Source organism: Bubalus kerabau, chromosome 14 (genome assembly GCF_029407905.1).
Source record: "Bubalus kerabau isolate K-KA32 ecotype Philippines breed swamp buffalo chromosome 14, PCC_UOA_SB_1v2, whole genome shotgun sequence".
NCBI lineage: Eukaryota > Metazoa > Chordata > Mammalia > Artiodactyla > Bovidae > Bubalus > Bubalus kerabau.
This window is the reverse complement of record NC_073637.1, coordinates 83,934,794-83,955,225: the sequence shown is the minus strand read 5'-3', so window position 1 is coordinate 83,955,225 and position 20,432 is coordinate 83,934,794. Positions and strand designations below refer to the sequence as shown.

The 20,432-nt window shown below is 42.4% G+C and overlaps 1 protein-coding gene across 5 annotated transcripts in view; it reads right to left on the bottom strand.

Moving 5' to 3' along the window:
* COL14A1 (collagen type XIV alpha 1 chain) overlaps positions 1 to 20,432 on the bottom strand; it is a 230,700-nt gene that overhangs the window by 164,769 nt on the left and 45,499 nt on the right. For all 5 annotated transcript variants that reach the window (XR_008702439.1, XR_008702440.1, XM_055546785.1 and 2 more), the window contains exons 6-9: positions 8,333 to 8,488; positions 7,242 to 7,361; positions 5,127 to 5,291; positions 1,926 to 2,087 (exon numbers count right to left, since the gene is read on the bottom strand). Coding sequence is in view for 3 of the 5 variants with exons in the window: in XM_055546785.1 (XP_055402760.1) it covers positions 1,926 to 2,087; positions 5,127 to 5,291; positions 7,242 to 7,361; positions 8,333 to 8,488 (603 nt within the window). In the remaining 2 variants the exon portion in view is untranslated. The remainder of the gene's footprint in view (positions 1 to 1,925; positions 2,088 to 5,126; positions 5,292 to 7,241; positions 7,362 to 8,332; positions 8,489 to 20,432) is intronic.

Here is a 20,432-nt window from a genome sequence, read left to right as displayed (position 1 = left end):
CACACGTATTGTTATCAAACCACATATCTACACGTATCTAACAACAGATCGTTATCTAGAAAATAAATAATTCTCAAATCTCAAAAGTTAAAAGCTAACACACAAAAAAGACTGATGCTGGGAGGGATTGGAGGCAGGAGAAGGGGATGACAGAGGATGAGATGGCTGGATGGCATCACCGACTTGATGGACGTGAGTCGGAGTGAACTCCGGGAGTTGATGATGGACAGGGAGGCCTGGCGTGCTGAGATTCATGGGGTCACAAAGAGTCGGACATGACTGAGCGACTGAACTGAACTGAACTGAACACAAAAAAAAAACACATCCCCAAAATGAGTCCTATTAGAAAGTGGGCAAAAGATATGAACAGACATTTCAGGATATACAGAGGCAAAATAGCACATGAAACATGCGTTAACACACGCACACAGGATCCAGAACAACACTGATGAGCCTATCTGCGGGGACGGAATGGAGACACAGAGGTAGAGAACGGATTTGTGGACACAGTGGGCAAGGGAGAGTCTGGGACGACTGGAGAGAGCAGTGGCCCCAGCACACACCCGGGGTGAGAGCAGGGCAGGTGAGGATCTGCTGCTGCATCAGGAGCCCCAGCACACACCCGGGGTGAGAGCAGGGCAGGTGAGGAACCTCTGCACTAGAAGCCCGTCTGGGCCCTGGGACAACCTGGAGGGCGGGGACGCGAGGGAGATCAGGGCAGAGGCGAGAGCACAGTCGAGGCTGACTTGCGCTGCTTTATGGCGGAAACCAACACAAAGTGGTAAAGACATTTTAAAAATATTTGAATCTTAAAAAATAGGGAAAAAAGCATAGGAAAGATGTTCAACTTCATTAGTCATCGGGAAAATGAACATTAAAACCACAATGAGATTGCACTCCATGCCGATCAGAATGGCCAAAATAAAAAACCGTAACAGCAACGTTAATGACGAGCATAGAAACAGGGTCACTTACACGGTGCTCGCGGGAATGCTGAATGCGGCAGCCACGGGGGAGGACAGTCTGGCAGTCTCTTAGGCTAAACTACACTAAACACGTAATGTGATGAAGCAGTCGCACTCCTGAGCATCATCCCAGAAAAATGAAAACTTATGTTCGTACAAGAACCTACACATGAATGTTCATAGCTGCTTTTTTTTTTTTTTTTTTGGTAACAGCCAAAAATGGAAAGAATTCAGCTGTCTTTCGATGTGTGAATGGTTAAGCAAACTGTGGTGCATCCATAACATGAAACGTGATGCAGCAATAAAACCAAGAACTATGGACATGCAACAGCTTGGATGAGCCTCCAGGAAATCATCCTGAGTGAAAAACACCAATTCCAAAAGTTTACATACTATGTAATTCCATTTATTTAACATTTCCAAAATGACAAGCATTTAGAGAGGGAGAACAGACCCATGCTGGCCAGCGGTTAGAAAGAGGTTGGGGCAGGGAGGGAATACAGCTGGAGAAGGACAGTAGAAATGATCCTGCCACAGGAACATTCTGTATCTTGACTCGACCAATGTGAATTTCCTGCCTGTGACATCATACTGTGGCTTTGCAATATGTCACCATTGAGAGAACCAGTAAGATACCACACACTCTTTATACATTTCTTACAACTTCATGTGGATGTTTAATTATCTCAAAGTCCGACATTTAATTAAAAACAAAGAAGCGTGATGGTCTACATGCAGCAGCATGGAAACAACTATCCGGTGATTTAAAGTACCCCCTCACCGCCCCCCAACACCCCCACCCCACCCCCAAACCCCCTCTGCCCCCGCCCCATATGTCCCCTGTCCACTCGGACGATCCGGAGCGTGGAAGCACACAGCGCTGCTGGGAAAGTCAGGAGGAAGAGACCACAGGCCATTCTCCGCCCCGAGGGACGCCCCAGAGGGCAGAGGCTGGCGTACCTTTGATCTCGCGGTCCTGCTCCTCCACCCTCGAGCACACGGTCCTCGTGAGGCTCTCCACAACCGTGTGCATCAGGTCGAACTCGGCCACGTTGTACACGTGCGTGCTGTCCGGCTCGGAGGCGATCTCCTGCAGCTCCTTCTCATCCGCGTTTTTCACCCCTGCGTTGGGGACGACAGGGAGGGTCGGAGGGTCAAGCCCCGCGGAAGGCGCGGCCGGGAGCCTCCTAGTGATGGTACTCTACGCTGAGACCCGCACCCCGACCAACGCGCCTTGTCTCGCAAGAGGCACGTCTCCCGGCAGATTGTTTCTTAAAAGTCCCTTTCAAATGATTAAACGATTAAATCTTTTTTTCTTTATTTGGACACGGACACACCGCTTTACTTATTTAGTCAGTCAGGTATTTTTGGCTGCACTGGGTCTCCGTTGCTGCACGCGGGCTTTCTCTGGCCGTGGAGAGCAGAGCCCACGCTCCAGCTGGTACACGGGCTTCCCTGGTTGTGGACAGAGGAGCCCACTCCCGATCTGGTACACGGGCTTCGCCTGGTGGGGCTCCACTTGGTGCCCAGGCCCTAGGCACATGGGCTCCAGTATTTGCAGCAGGGGGCTCAGGGCTCTGGGGCATGCGGAATCTTCCCCGACCAGGGATCAAACCCGTGTCCCCTGCACAGGCAGGTGGATTCTTATCAACTGCACCCCCAGGGAAGTCCCCAGATTACTAAATCTTAACTTTCTTCAGCCCATCTTGGGCTTCCGCGGTGGCTCAGACAGTAATGAATCTGCCTGCAATGCAGGAGACCCGGGTTTTGGAGGTTGTATTGATGAAACTGACTTCTGTCTTTCATAAATGTTGCAGAAGCAATAGGAATTAAACCAGTCCTCTACACTATCAGAACCTCAGGCTTAAATTTCTATAAACATTAGCTTACTTAAACCGAGACAGAAAATCCTTGTCCTTCAGGGAATTTGCGGTCTGTGGCAGCTGTGGATGCTAACCTTAAAGTGTGCTCCCCACGCCCAGGCGTGGCGGTGTTTTCCTCATAGTGGCACATGTAATCCTCACAGTCAGTCCTGTGGGTTGGGCATCACTGTTTCTCCCATTTTACAGGTAAGTAAGCTGAGCAGAGCTTAATTCACTTGCTCAAGGAAACACAGCCAGTAAATATACAGCAAGGCTTCCACTCAGGCAATCTGGATCCAAAGTCATATGCCTTTAATCACCCTATCAAGCTGCACCTCAGAAGACGACATATATCACGGTTGAATCTAGAAAAAGGGGGAGACTTCCCCAGCAGTCCTCCAGCCTTGCAGTGCCAGGGATGTGAGTTTGATCCCTGGACGGGAAATAAGAGCCCATATTCCACGGGGTTTGCCCAAAATTTAAAATAAGAAATAAAACAGTCAATTGATAAAAAATAAATTTTAAAAAATTCTTTAAAAAAATGAAAAAGACACAAGGTTGGGTTTCATGAGTGTAAATGTAGATTTCTCTTCTCCAGGAGAAGGAACATTTCTTTAAAAATCCTTGTCACTGCAATTATCTACGGATGTTAAAAAGAGGTAAGAGGGAAGCAAGGACGAGAGATTACCTGAGGCAACGGTAATTACTTCTTAGATGCCTGGCCGTGTGCCATTTAATTTATCTGACAGCTTCAACAGACTGAGTAACAAAGCGTCAATTGTTTCTGAACTATTTGCTTTAGGAGGTTATAAGAAAATGAACACTACTGATTTCCAGGTAATTCCCAGAGAAAAAGAGAGAAAAATTCCAAATCACGACTGGATGCGTTCACTTTAACTCATCCATTCGTTATTAACGAGACCACAGAATGGAGAGTAAACACATAAATTAATCCCCTGTTAGTGTAAGTCTTCTGTAGGGATTGTTGTTGTTGAACAAAAGTACAGCAAAATTAAAACTAAAAATTCAATCAAATCTCCCTGATGTTCCTCGACTGAAAGACTTCTACAATAGCTTCTAAAATGCACTGTTGGATCTGTGTCTACAATAACAAAATAACACCATGCATGCTGAAGCAATGAGCTTAATGTCAACAATACTTTTCATAGCATTCAGTTAAAACCAAGTCTGGATTCATTTAAGAATATTCTAGAGACAATAAGCCCCAAATCCCTCTCTCTCTCACCTCTCCAAACAAAACAGTTTCACTGTTGTAAAGAGCATGGAAAAGTGAGGAAACGGTCATCATGACTTGGAAGGAATTTGTTTTGGAAGGATTTATCTTGTTCATCTGTATGCTCCATCACCCACCACAACGCCTGCCATCCAGCAAATAAGCAAATACTTCTCCAATGAAACATGCTATGAACCACACTTTGAGTGACAAATCTAGAAATGAGTCAGAGGAATTGTTTCTTTTTTTTTCTTTTCAGTCTCTACTAAATAGAAGGCCTTCCTATCACCGAAGACAATGTAAACAATTTAATCAAGAGCAAAGTTGCATCAGCTAAATATTACACATTATTCTACATGTGCCATGTGTATTCTTCCCATATACCTATACCTACAAAGGGTTATTTTCAAAGAAATAATCCTGCACATCTACGACTCTGTGCTTTCTTAGCTATAAGACCTCAATTCTTTGATTGCTTTCTCTCTACACTATCAGAGAAGAGATAGCTATTAAGTGATTCAAAAGAGAAAAGTCTTGACTAATTAAAGGCTAACAATTATGGACCTAACCTTTTCACTTTATGCTTTTCACAACACTTCATGTGTGGTGTCTCAGCCTAGAGATTCTCACACAGTAAGATCCTTCAGTTCCACCACTTCTATATTTAATGTGAGGAAGTCAGACTCAGATCACATGACTGGTTATGAGTAGACCCAATGGGGTGGAGAGGGAAGGGATAAATCGGGAGAGTCGTCTATACATATATACAATAGATAACTAATAAGGACCTACTGTATACAGGGAACTCTACTCAACACTCTGCAATAACCTACATGGGGAAAGAATCTAAAAAACAGTGGATAGACACACATGTGTAACTGATTCACTTTACTGTACACGAGAAACTAACACAGCCTTGTAAATCAACTAAACGCAATACATTTGTTTAAAAAAGGACTGGAAAGCGCTCAGGTCTCTTGGCTTTCAGTGAACTGCATTATATACAGCTTTAAGTGGTTGGGTGTCCATGTCCATTGTTGAAACAAGACCATAATTAACACGTACCTATGGCAAACAGCTCTACACCAGATTCACGAAGGTTTCTGGATGGTGGAATGATATCATCTTGGGACTTTCCGTCTGTGATTAAAATGCCAATTTTGGACACTCCAGTCCTTGCTCCCGCTTCCGGTTTAAAACTGTTTTCAAAAATGTAATTCAAAGCAAGACCTAGGAGAAAACAAGAAAAAATAAAGACAAGCCAACCATTTCAAATAAAAAGGCTTTCAATTCTCCAAAACGTAATCACAAGATGAGAAAGAAGAGCTTTTATTAGATGTGAATTTTATCTTCATTTTTACAATGAACTATTTTTTAACGAATCTGATGAAACACTAAAATCCACCAAAACAGGTAATAAAAATTATGAATACTGCATCATTTCAGAAACTAGTATTTATAAAGAACAATGGATTCCTAGACAATGAATGCTGACAGGTTTGCATACAAGAAATCTACACCTTGGGTACGACTTCCAATGCAGGGGGTGTGAGTTTGATCCCTGGTTGGGGAACTAAGACCCTACATGCCACATGGCACAGCCAAAAAAACAAATCAATAAAAAATTAAAAAAAAGAGAAGAAAATCTAAACCTCTCTAATTTACAATGAACCAAGAATACCCTCACAGGAGCAACTGTCTCAAATATTATGGCTACACTTTCCATTTTGTTCATGGTAATCTAAAGAAACCACAGATTCTCTGCTTTATGGGGGTAGAAGGGGAGATCTAAAGTGGTAATTGAACTCCTGACTTTTGAGTATGATATTCTTCACCCCTCAAAAATAAGAAATGCTGAATAATGTTATACAATTCATGCTTAATACAGTTTTGTTGTATTAACAAAAAACTTGTTAGACTACGCCTCAAACTGGCAAAGTAATGATCAGGATTTCAGTGGTTTATTTAAAATTCAATGACAGCATCTCTATTGTTTAAACTGAGCATCCACATTGTGGGTCTATAGAAGGAAATAGCATGTAAGGGTTAAAACCTGTGATAACGCCTTGGGGTTGAAAGTGAAAGTCGCTCAGTTGTGTCTGACTCTTTGTGACCCCATGGACTGTACAGTCCACAAATTCTCCAGGCCAGAATACTGGAGTGAGTAGCCTTTCCCTCCTCCAGGGATCTTCCCAACCCAGATATCGAACCCAGGTCTCCTGCAGTGCAGGCAGATTCTTTACCAGCTGAGCCACGAGGCAAGCCCTTGGGGTTGGGCCATGGATAATTGCAATATAAATGCTCTTACATTACAGTAGTTCCTTGGTATCCACAGAAGGGTTGGTTCTAGGACCCCCCACAACACCCAAACCCACAGATGCCCAGGTCCCTTACGTAAAATGACGTAGTATCTGCATGTAACCTACGTGCATACTCTGCACCATCTCTAGATTACTTATAATAACTAATACAATACAAATGCTATGTAAATAGTTACTGCTGCTGCTAAGTCGCTTCAGTCGTGTCCGACTCTGTGCGACTCCATAGACGGCAGCCCGCCAGGCTCCCCCATCCTTGGGATTCTCCAGGCAAGAACACTAGTTACTAGCATGTGACAAATTCAAGGTTTGCTTTTAGGAACTTTCTGGAATTTTTTCCCCACACTTTTATGATCCCTGGTTGGTCAAAGCTGCAGATGCTAAAGACTGACTAGACTCATTTATCAAAAAAGCTGGTGAGCCAAAGCTCCATAAATATTTTCATGATAACTATTGACTGCAGAGTAAGGGCAAAGAAATTATTTTCCTTGAAAATTTAGGTAGGAATTTGTTTTTATTAAATTGACAGGGTGACTGGAGGAGAAAACGGGTACAAAAAGAAAGGAAAATGAATTGAAAAGGGTTAAGACGGCTACTAAGGCTGTCAGCGTCAAGGACTGCTGGGTACTCTTCCAGCTCAACCAAGCCCTTCCTGGGACGTTACATTTGTAGAGCGAAAGGGATGAGGTTTCTGCATGCGACTTCTAATGTAAGTTAGAGACAAGAGCCATCTAAAACTTTAAAGGCTAGCTTGCTTTAAAAATACCATGCATGCTAAGACATCCACAGTGACAAAATGAAGTAATAAAACTCTTCTTTGGCAAGACACGCCGCCAGAAGTGTGGACTGAACGAAAGCGTACCTGTGAGTGTATTTCCCCCCTTGTACGGTAGATTGCGGACAGCTTCGATCACCTCGTCTTTGGTGTTAAAGGCATTCAAGTGCCATTCTATCCTGGGGTCACCACTGTACTGAGCCAGACCTGGAAAAGAAAGGCGAGAAAGCCCACCCAGAAATGAAGGGTTACTTGAAGGTCCAGTGGACCATTCAAGAGACTAGAATGATGAAGCGCCCAATGTTTTTTGAGGTGGGGTGGGGTGGCTAAGTTTTGCAACATTTTTTTCTCTGCCTCCCTGAGAAATTTCAAAGTGAGTTCCTGACATCAATTTAAAGAATTTTCAACATACCTGGAGGCTGATGGAATGTATAAATTTTCCAGACATCTAGAAGTAGGCACCCAATCAGGAACTTAGCATTTTTTAAAAGTCTGATCATGTTTGTAGATAAAAGGTCTAGATGTATTTAATTTTTTTAATTGAGGTAATATTGATACCAGCTTATACAACCTCATACAAGCTTCATGTGTGACATTATATTCTGACTTCTGTATACACTATGGTGTTTGTATTTTGTTTTTATCCCCAAAGAAAAGAGTTTCCTTACGGGCTATTTAGAAGTGAAACTAGGAGACTTTATATAATAAAGTGGATATATTTCTCAAAGATTTACAACTTTTTTGTTGTTTTTTATCACAGCAAGAATTTGGCAAAAAGTATCTCACACAATAAAACTTTTTCCAATTGTTGATTAAACATTTCACTTGATTCAATTGCTTTTTAAATAAAAAGAAAACTTTTACCTGATAAATTCTTCAACCAATAGTAACTTTTAAATTATTATTTAAAATTATTATTAATAATAAAATAATTATTGTTAGAGAAGATTTTGGCTTTCCAGAAAAATTGAAATACGTTCAATAATTGAGTGACATTGTCACAGCAAAAATTAGTAGAAATAAATATTTATTGATGCAAACTTGCCCTTTTGGGAACGTTCCTATAGTGAAACCTAAAATTCTGGAAAACATTTGGTAGAGAATCTGAAATTTCTTAAGAAGCTTCCTGGTGGTTTCACACTAGGAGCCCATGCTGTTAATGTAAAAAAAAGATGCACCAATTCGTGTCTTCTCGGAGCCCACGTCAAATGCTGTAACCAGGTTTTCCAAAAAAGATCGAACCAGTCTGAAGTTGAATCTTCCAATACTCCATGAGCCATCGACCAGGATTACAATATCAGCAATAGCCGGTGTTTGACAGAAAAATTTCACTTCTGCAAAGTATAGACCAAAAAAGCACCCATGTTACTGTTGGAACTTTTAAAAGAATGAGTCTATTTTAATGTCTTTCAGGTAACTTGGTGCTAAGAATACAATAAAGTTCCTATTAAAGCAACCATATTTTTATGACCCTTCTTTTAAATGCATTTTCACCAGGGGAGAAAAAAAATATGGTAATACCTGGCAACCGAGCCAATGTTCTGGAAATAGTTAGCAGACACTGGCGGGTTCACAGCACACTGGCAACTCAAGCCTTCTGCATATTTGAAAAAGCAGTGTCTGTGCAAGAGCATCCAGCTTTGGGTTTTAGTGTGCAGATTCTTTCCAGGAAAGATCTCAGCAACACCCATGCAGGAGGGTCAGCAGGGATGGGAAGGCGGCCAGGAAGCAGAGCGCGGCTCTCCTGCTCTGATAAGTCTGAGCGAGAGGAAGCGATAAGAGAAAAAAACACGGGCTTCCTGGATTCAAGGAAAAGTCAGGGCCATTTAATCTCAGAAAGACGCAGGCTTGTGCTAAAATAGGAAGGGTTTGTGGAAGAGGAAAGTTGGAAGAGTTCGAGAACTTCCCCCAATTCAAATCCTTTTACATATTGTGTCCATGTGACTATTAGATTTTATCCCTGGAACTCATTTCAGTACTTCATTTACTTAAATCAAGCTTCAGAATACAGACTGAGAAAAGGATGCCCAGTGACTGGACTGGTAGCACCCTGAGCTTTGCCCTCAGGGTGAGTCTAACCCCACAGAGATTGCGGGCAAGATGCAAAGGGCTAACAGAAGTCTGCAACAAAGATGGCAGTTGTCTGCTACAAGGTACGTCCGCACTGGATGAGGTGAAAACCACCCCTTACAAAGTGAGAACACTAGAATATCTTAATGTGTTTAAGAATCCTTAAAAAGGCCACAATGCTGTCAGTATCTTTAGAAGCTTTGCTTACTGTAGTTTGTGTTTCCCAAAGAATGGCTTCAGTTCAGTCACTCAGTCGTGTCCAACTCTTGTGACCCCATGGACTGCAGCATGCCAGGCCTCCCTGTCCATCACCAACTCCCGGAGTTTACCCAAACTCATATCCATGGAGTTGGTGATGCCATCCAGCCATCTCATCCTCTGTCGTCCCCTTCTCCGCCTGCCCCCAATCCCTCCCAGCATTAGGGGCTTTTCCAATGAGTCAGCTCTTTGCATCACGTGGCCAAAGTATTGGAATTTCAGCTTCAGCATCAGTCCTTCCAGTGAACACCCAGGACTAAGGTCCTTTAGGATGGACTGGTTGGATCTCCTTGCAGTCCAAGGGACTCTCAAGAGTCTTTTCCAACACCACAGTTCAAAAGCATCAATTCTTTGGCGCTCAGCTTTCTTCACAGTCCAACTCTCACATCCATACATGACCACTGGAAAAACCATAGCCTTGACTAGACAGACCTTTGTTGGCTCTTATATAAGTAATGTCTCTTATTTTTGCTGATTTTTCACATTAGGACTGGAGATCATGAATATTTTGTGTGAGTGTATATGTGTGTGTATGTCCATGTCAACATTTTGAAACATTAAAATGACAATAAGACAAAAAATTATAATATATCTAATGAAAAACAAAATAAAGAAGTCTTCATAAATAAATCGGATATGTTTTTTCCTGGAGGGCAAACAGTTGACCTATTATGGTTAGGGTAAGCAGTTTCATATATAGCTCTGTATCCACAGGCCACATTTAGTAAAAGGATCTCGTGGTTTTGTTTTGTTTTTTTCCATTTTTGTGGAATACCTAGATCCTTTTACCAAATGGGGAAAACATGTGTTTGCCAAGGAATACTCAGGTGCTGATTATGTAGCCAAACAATACAGCTCAACCCAAGGTTTATATATTACAGTTTGGGCACCAAATCTCTCTTCTTTAATAGCCAAATGCAGAAGCTTTAAGAATCTATGCCCCTCACTTTTTATGGGGAAACTTTCCTGAAATGAAACGTAGTTTTCTTTTTATTCCAAAACTATTGGAGATATTATTTTCCTTTTTAACTAAAAAAAATTTTAATTGTTTGGGTACATTGTAGATAGGGTCTTAGAGAATAGTTTCTCTGCTTATTTGGAAGAGGAATATTAATACTGGTATTTTCCATTTTAAAATTGTTTCCAATAAAAATGATCTGTTAATTTAGCTCATTAAAGTTATTTTCACTGGAGATAAAAATTCTAGATATCTCCAAAATAAGATATAAAATTAATTGAATAGAAATTAGAAGATTGACATATCTAATGATATTAAAATTTGTAAGCTGTTCATCAAAAAAACACCTTAAATAATATAAAAAGATAAGCTACAAGTGGGAAAAGATATGTGCAATATAAAAAACTGAAAAAGAATCCACATGAAGAATACATAAAAAAATGAATAAATATGTAAGAGAATGGAGATATATACATAAGATTAATAAGTGATAAAAGAGAATGTTTAACTACACTGGTGATCACGGTAATAAAAAAAAAATCAAGATCACAATGAGGTACAATTTGTGTTCACTCAGATGCAAAAATAATAAATCTAATACTGTTTATAATTACTCCACAGATAATGAAGTATTTAGGTATATACTTACAACATGTGCAAGACCTGTGTGGTAAAAATTATGCTATTGATAGAAGAAGCCAAAGAAGATGCAAATCAATGGAGAGGTCTACCATATTCATGGACAGGAAGGCTGAACATGGTAGAGATGCCAGCTACCCCAAACTGATCGATAGGTTTAATGCCATTCCTATCAAAATTCCAGAAAACTTTTTTTAAGACATAGACAAGCTTATTCTAAAATTTACATAAGAAGGCACAGACCCTAGAATAGTTAAGACAATCTTGATGAAGAATTATGTGGAAAGAATCATTTTACCAGACATTAAGACTGCTTGCTATATTTAACTAGTGGGTATTTCAGAGAGATAGACACATACATAAGCGAAAAAGAGAAAAGCCAAAAACAGACCCATACAAATATGCTGAACAATATGATTTTAAATCTAAATGTGATTTAAAAATCATATAGTGATTTTTATACCAATGTTCAAAAGTACTTCAACAGATGGTGTTGGAACAATTAATATGCATGCAAAAGAAAGAAAAAGAAAACTTGACCTAAACTGTATACTTTATACCAAAATTAATTCAAAGCAGATCATCAATTTAGAGGTAAAAAAGTGAAATCATAAAGCTTTTAGTAAAAAATTAGGACAAAGTCATTGGAATGGATGGCTCAAAGAGGAGTTCTTAGCATTAATACCAAAAATACAAACACATAAAAAGGAAATTTGATCAACTGGACTCCATCAATATAAAATACTTTTGCTGTGTGAAAGCTCACGTGAAGATGAACAGACAAGCTATAGGCTAGGAGAAACATTTGTAAACCACACATTCAACAAAGGATCAGTATCTAGACTATATAAAGAAACCTCAAAACTCACTAGCAAATAAAACCAAACAATCCAATTAGCAAATGGGTAAAATCTGAACAAATATTTCATCAAAGATATGCCATTTGTATACCTTGTTCAGATGGCAAATAAGCACATGAAAATATGTTCAACATCATTAACTATCAGGTAAATACGAATTAAAATCACAATGAAATTTCACTATACACACCTATCCAAACGGCTAAAATAAAACACAGTGATAACAACGAATGCTGGCAAGTGGGTAGAGAAATGGCACCACTCACACATTGCTCACGGGACTATGAAATGGTATAACCACGCAGAAAACAGTTTGGCAGTTTCTTTTAAAAGTATACCTAGAAATTCCCTGTTGGTCCGGTGGTTAAGAGGATGCCTGCCATTACAGGAGACACGGGTTCGATTCCTGGTCTGGGAAGATTCCACACGCTGCTGCTGCTGCTGCTGCTAAGTCGCTTCAGTCGTGTCCGACTCTGTGCGACCCCATAGACGGCAGCCCACCAGGCTCCCCCGTCCCTGGGATTCTCCAGGCAAGAACGCTGGAGTGGGTTGCCATTTCCTTCTCCAATGCATGAAAGTGAAAAGGGAAAGTGAAGCCGCCCAGTCGTGTCCGACCCTCAGCAACCCCATGGACTGCAGCCCACCAGGCTCCTGCATCCATGGTATTCTCCAGGCAAGAGCACTGGAGTGGGGTGCCATTGCCTTCTCCATTCCACACACTGTAGGGCAGCTAAGCTCGTGTGCCAGAGCTGCTGAAGCCAGCTGCCCGAGATCTGTGCTTGGCAACCAAAGGAGCCCCTGCAAAGGGAGGCCTGTGGACCACGAGAGGAGCCCCTGCTCCCTGCAGCTAGAGAAAGCCACGCAGAGCAAGAGCGACCCAGAGCAGCCAGGAATAAAGACAGAAACAAGTACGTGAAATTACCATACAACCCAGCAATTACACCCAGGGATACTTATTCCAGAGCAGTGAAAACTAACAAACACACAAGAAGCTGTGCACGGATGCTCACGGCAATTTCATTCACGATGGCCCCAAACTGAAATTAGTTCAATTTATTATTTTAAATAAAAATAAATTCTTCTTACCTTCAATATTGTATTTAAAATTAAAGCAAAGGAGCAGAGGAAATGAACTTGAACTGTATTTTAATTCAGTTCTTGGCTTAATGTAAACTTTATCTACAATGCAATTCTGAAAATACAGACAGTACCAAAAAAAAGGTAGACAGCTGATCACAACTGAAGGAAAGCACCCAATGTATGGGCTGGTGGCGGTGCTTGGTGGTCTAGTCACTAAATCATGTCTGACTCTTTCGACCCCATGGACTGTAGCTGGCCAGACTCCTCTGTCCATGGGATTCTCCAGGCAAGAATACTGGAGTGGGTTGCCATGCGTGCCTCCAGGGGATCTTCCTGACTCAGGAATCGAACCTGGGTCTCTTGAGTTGCAGGCAGATTCTTTACTGACTGAGCTTCAAGGGCTACATCACAAATAAAAACAATACCTTGAATGTCACCGTTTGACTCAGAAGAAATAATTCCCATTATGTTCAACACCTGCGGAGGTGCCTGATGAGGCGGGAAGAAACTAACAAACAATTCTGTATCTGGAAGTCATGGCCATCGTGAGCCCTCGATGCTCACCTGCTCAGTCCCCACAAGAGCTCTATAAGACATGCGTCATTATTATCAGTCCCATTTGCAGCTGGAAAGTATGAAATACATGGGCTGTGTGATTTGCCCGGAGTACCACCCAGGGCAGAGGCAAAGCTTTGATCTGAACCCAGGTAAGACATGAATCCCAGTGGTTCAAATGGTAAAGAATCTGCCTGCAACACAGGAGACCCAGGTTCAATCCCTGGGTTGGGAAGATCCCTGGAGGAGGAAATAGCAACCCCCTCCAATACCCTTGCCTGGAGAATCCCAGGGACAGAGGAGGCAGGCGGGCTGTGGTCCATGGAGTCCCAAGAGTTGGACACAACTTGGCTACTAAACCACCACCACCACCACACGGACTTCAGCAGTGTACCTATCGCATCAGCTTAGAAAGCAGGGGACAGTCTCCAACGCGAATCTGTGTCCCTTACCACTCGCCCCTGCTGCGGCCACAGCTAGCATGTGCCGCTTGCACGCGTCACTGTCCAGAACTTTCTTCTCTCCCAAATGAATGCACTTCGCACTTAGTTCAGTCCAGTCACTCAGTCGTGTCCGACTCTTTGTGACCCCATGAATCGCAGCACGCCAGGCCTCCCTGTCCATCACCAACTCCCGGAGTTCACTCAAACTCACGTCCATCAAGTCAGTGATGCCATCCAGCCATCTCATCCTCTGTCGTCCCCTTGTCCTCCTGCCCCCAATGCCTCCCAGCAGCAGAGTCTTTTCCAGTGAGCGCTTAAGAGGCCCGCATAAAGTGTCCCTTTCACAGTAATTGTACACCGATTTTACCGTGTTACTGACATCACAAGAAAAGTTTATGTTGAGAATACCAGTTAATTCAGGGAGTTTGAATTAGTATTAAATCAGTCTACACAAAACCTATGTATATTAATTTCAGATTAACTAATTTCCCTATGAAATACATTTATTTATTTAAAATTTACTATGAGTGAGTGAGTGAGTGAAGCTGCTCAGTCGTGTCCGACTCTTTGTGACCCCATAGACTGTAGCCTACCAGGCTCCTCCCTCCATGGGATTCTCCAGGCAAGAGTACTGGAGTGGATTGCCATTTCCTTCTCCAGGGGATCTTCCTGACCCAGGGATCAAACCCCGGTCTCCCGCATTCCAGGCAGACGCTTTAACCTCTGAGCCACCAGGAAAGCCCCAAATTTTACTATATCCCAAGCCCTATTCTGAGCAACCAGGAATACAATTAAATTCCTACCTTCCAGCAGTTTAAGTTCTTGGTTAGAGAAAACAGACTAACAGAACAAAATAATTTCATATTTTTAAAAGAGGTTTATATTTCTTTGGAAGGACTGATGCTAAAGCTGAAACTCCAGTACTTTGGCCACCTCATGCAAAGAGTTGACTCATTGGAAAAGACTCTGATGCTGGGAAGGGGACGACAGAGGATGAGATGGCTGGATGGCATCACTGACTCGATGGACGTGAGTCTCAGTGAACTCCAGGAGTTGGTGATGGACAGGGAGGCCTGGCATACTGCGATTCATGGGGTCACAAAGAGTCGGACACGACTGAGCGACTGATCTGATCTGATCTATAGAAATAAGCAGAATGATATAAAGAGTAGTGGAATTCGGGGGGAGGGGAGTGTCACTTTAGTTAGAATGGTATGAAATTACCAAATTTAAACATTTCTTTTTAGAGTGTTCCTTTTGCTCTAATGACATAAAATTAAAGATCCAGTTATGGCTAATATAGAAATATTTACAACGTTTTTACGGAGAAGGTATTCACCAACTCTTCAAAATAGAAAGGGGAGAATTAACGGAAGCAGCTTTTTCCTGCCAGATAAACTCCTATTCATCCTCCAAAGCCCAGGTTACACTTCATCCGCTCCGAGAAGCTCTTGCAGCAGCCCTCAGATGGGTCCATTACCTGCTCCTCCTGATGGCCTCTGCATTAGTACACACGGTTTGTTGTACTCAGAACGCCAGGCTATTGTAATTTGTTTCCATTTCTCTCTCTCTCTGACTACACTGAACTCTTTGAGAAGTGAGGGATTTGTGCCATATATTTTTATGGCCTTTGTCTGGCTGACGTCTTGGCATATAGCACACTAATAAATGTAAGCCACACCGAATGGTCTTGTTAAAAAGAATTCCTCTGTTCACATAATTCAAACATACAGTAGAGCCCTAGAAAAATAGACCATGATGGCTCAGTTAAATGTGGTCTTTCCTCTTGCTCTGATGAACTACCACACTGGAAAACCAGACTGTGGTTATTTAGGGATCAGGGTGATTGTATCATGCTTGCTTGTCTTCCTTGATATTAATATTTTCCGATGCCAGAGGTAAAGCTAAATGAAAGGGGAGCAGGAGCTATTTTTATTCACATTATCGTAGTATGCACTCAGAAAATCTCATGATCGTTTTCGCCACGACTGGTCTGCTCCATTTAGTGCCTCTCAATCGTTTTTCTTGATGCCACTAGCAAAACATCTGGCTAAGCCATTCATTAACCAAGACATCTGAAGGGAAACTGTGGTCACAGAGTAATGTTTCACATAAATCTCCAGTAAGGTTGAACTCAAGTTTCCAAATCAAGAGTTGCTTCCAAGACTGACTTGAAGTTAGTTTTTTCTTTTTTTTTTTAAGAGTTAATAGCATTTTAACAGAGTTTTGCCAAGAGAACACACTGGTCATAGCAAACACCCTCTTCCAACAACACAAGAGAAGACTCTACACATGGATATCACCAGATGGTCAACACCGAAATCAGATTGATTATATTCTTTGCAGCCAAAGATGGAGAAGCTCTACATGGTCAGCAAACTCAAGACTGGGAGCTGACTGTGACTCAGATCATAAACTCCTTATTGCCAAATTCAAACTTAAATTGAAGAAAGTAGGAAAAAACCACTAGACCATTCAGGTATGACCTAAATCCCTTACGATTATAAAGTGGAAGTGACAAATAGATTTAAGGGACCAGATGTGATAGATAGAGTGCCTGATGAACTATGGATGGACGTTCGTGACATTGTACAGGAGACAGGGATCAAGACCATCCCCAAGAAAAAGAAATGCAAAAAGGAAAAATTGCTGTCTGAGGAAGGAGGCCTTACAAAGAGCTGTGAAAAGAAGAGAAGTGAAAAGTAAAGGAGAAAAGGAAAGATATAAGCATCTGAATGCAGAGTTCCAAAGAATAGCAAGGAGAGATAAGAAAGCCTTCCTCAGTGATCAATGCAAAGAAACAGAGGAAAACAATAGAATGGGAAAGACTAGGGATCTCTTCAACAGAATTAGAGATACCAAGGGAAGATTTCACACAAAGATGGGCTCGATAAAGGAAAGAAATGGTATGGACCTAACAGAAGCAGAAGATATTAAGAAAAGGTGGCAAGAATACACAGAAGAACTACACAAAAAAGATCTTCATGACCCAGATAATCATGATGGTGTGATCACTCACCTAGAGCCAGACATCCTGGAATGTGAAGTCAAGTGGGCCTCAGGAAGCATCACTATGAACAAAGCTAGTAGAGGTGATGGAATTCCAGTTGAGCTATTTCAAATCCTAAAAGATGATGCTGTGAAAGTGCTGCACTCAATATGCCAGTGAATTTGCAAAACTCAGCAGTGGCCACAGGACTGGAAAAGGTCAGTTTTCATTCCAATCCCAAAGAAAGTCAAGGCCAAAGAATGTTCAAACTACCACACAACTGCACTCATCTCACACGCTAGTAAAGTCATGCTCAAAATTCTCCAAGCTAGGCTTCAGCAACACGTGAACCATGAACTTCCAGATGTTCAAGCTGGATTTAGTAAAGGCAGAGGAACCAGAGATCAAATAGCCAACATCCATTGGATCATTGAAAAAGCAAGAGAGTTCCAGAAAAACATCTATTTCTGCTTTATTGACTATGCAAAAGCCTTTGACTGTGTGGATCACAATAAACTGTGGAAAATTCTGAAAGAGATGGGAATACCAGACCACCTGACCTGACTCCTGAGAAACCTGTATTCAGGTCAACAGTTAGAACTAGACATGGAACAACAGACTGGTTCCAAATTGGGAAAGGAGTATGTTAAGGCTGTATATTGTCACCCTGCTTATTTAACTTATATGCAGAGAAGGCGATGGCACCCCACTCCAGTACTCTTGCCTGGAAAATCCCATGGACAGAGGAGCCTGGTGGGCTGCAGTCCGTGGGGTCGCTAAGAGTCGGACACGACTGAGCGACTTCACTTTCCCTTTTCACTTTCATGCATTGGAGAAGGAAATGGCAACCCACTCCAGTGTTCTTGCCTGAAGAATCCCAGGGACGGGGGAGCCTGGTGGGCTGCTGCCTATGGGGTCGCACAGAGTCGGACACAACTGAAGCGACTTAGCAGCAGCAGCAGCAGAGTACATCATGAGAAACACTGGGCTGGATGAAGCACAAGCTGGAATCAAGACTGCAGGGAGAAATATCAATAACCTCAGATGAGCAGATGACACCACCCTTATGGCAGAAAGTGAAGAGGAACTAAAAAGCCTCTTGATGAAAGTGAAAGTGGAGAGTGAAAAAGTTGGCTTAAAGCTCAACATTCAGAAAACGAAGATCATGGCATCTGGTCCCATCACTTCATGGCAAATAGATAGGGAAATAGTGTCAGACTTTATTTTTCTGGGCTCCAAAATCACTGCAGATGGTGATTGCAGCCATGAAATTAAAAGACACTTACTCCTTGGAAGGAAAGTTATGACCAACCTAGACAGCATATTTAAAAGCAGAGACATTACTTTGTCAAAAAAGGTCCTTCTAGTCAAGGCTATGGTTTTTCCTGTGGTCATGTATGGATGTGAGAGTTGGACTGTGAAGAAGGCTGAGCGTCAAAGAATTGATGCTTTTGAACTGCGGTGTTGGAGAAGACTCTTGAGAGTCCCTTGGACTGCAAGGAGATCCAACCAGTCCACCTTAAAGGAAATCAGTCCTGGGTGTTCATTGGAAGGACTGATGTTGAAGCTGAAACTCCAATACTTTGGCCACCTGATGGGAAGAGCTGACTCATTGGAAAATGAGTCAGCTAATGCTGGGAAAGATTGAAGGCGGGAGGAGAAGGGGACGACAGAGTGGATGGCATCACCGACTCGATGGACGTGAGCTTGAGTAAGCTCTGGGAGTTGGTGATGGACAGGGAAGCCTGGCGTGCTGCACTCCATGGGGCTGCAAAGAGTTGGACATGACTGAGCAACTGAACTGAACAGCATTTCACATTTGCTAAGAGCTCAGTGGCTCAGAGAGAGTTTTTCAGTACATTGGCATATTCTGATTCTCATAACATTCTAGTGGGGAGCCATGAAGGTGTTTAATTTTCAGAAAATGAAACTGAAGTTCAGAGAGAGAAGTGGTTACAATGGAAAAGCCAGGACTAGACCCTGGGTATAGTCAGTTTGGTTGCCTCTTCCATCATAGTAGGCTACCAGCACCATGGAAGATATCCTCATATAATGCAACCCGAGTGGTCAGTAGTTACCTGTCATATTAATGTTATAAGTTGTCCATCTACTGGAAGAGGAACAAGGGTTCATTTCAATTGCATTCAGAGTTGACATTAATCAGAGTGAGCTACGTGCTCATTTAGCCCAGTCTTACTGGAGACACACCTTTCAAAGCACCTGAGACAGACGACTCCCCTATCTAAAATAGCACTCCCCATCACCCTCTTCCCTTATTCTGTTTTATTTCTCTTTGCAGAACTTCTTATTTCCTAGAAATACACACGTGTGATGGTTAATTTTATGTGTCAACTTGACTGGTCCATGGGGTGCCCAGATATGGGATCAAATATTATTCGGAGATTGTTAGGGAGGGTGTTTCTGCATGAGATGAACGTTTGAATCCACAGACCAAGTAAAGCGGATTGCCTTCCCAAAGGTAGTTGGTCCTTGTGCGATTGATTAGAGAGCTGAATAGAACAGAAAGGAGCCTCTTCTAACTGCCTTGATTGGAACATCAGGCTCAAAACTGACACGAGCCTTTCCTGGGTCTCGAGCCTGCAAGGTCTCAGATGGGAACCAACACCGCCAGCTCTCCTGGGCCTCCAGCTTGCTGACCGCAGATCTCAGGACTCCTCAGATTCCACAAGCATGCGAACCAATTCCTCATGATAAATCATTCTCTGTGTTTAGACACATTCCGCTGGCCCTGCTGCTCTGGAGAGCCCTAACACGTAGTTATTGACTGACTGGCTGATTGCAGCAGACGCTTTTCACGGCTTCCTTTTTTTTCCAATAAAAGCTCTTCCATTGAGTGACTGCTTTCCTCAGGTGATTTGCATATGTCTCTTCCATTTAAGCCTGATATTAATCCTACAAGACAGGTGTTTCTTTTCACCGCATTGAAAACGAAAGGTTAAGTAACTAGAAAGGTTAAATAACTTGCCTTTCATCACATGCGGAGCAGACGAAAAAGCTGGAATTCAATCTAAGACTGACTCCAAAGCCTGAGAGATTTAGCTGTTGTGCTACTTAACTACTATGACAGAAGAAAAGTATTTGAAACAAAGGAAGAATGAAATAACAGGGAGGAGGGGTGGGGAAAGAGGGACGGAGGGAGGGAGAGAGGAAGGGAAGGAGGAGAGAAAGGAGGGAAGAAAGGATGGGAGGAGGGAGGGGAAGATGGCTCGGCTGTGCCTGCAGAGACAGCTCGAGGTCACGGCCATGCTTGCTTGTCCTGTGTGCAACCCGGGGAGAACCACGCCACGACGGTTTGCAGGCGTGTGAAGCCCCATCCCCGACCCACAGCAGGCGAACATTTCAGCTGTCACTCAGATCTCTGCATCTTTACAGTAACTGACAATCCTGTAAATACCACATTCATCA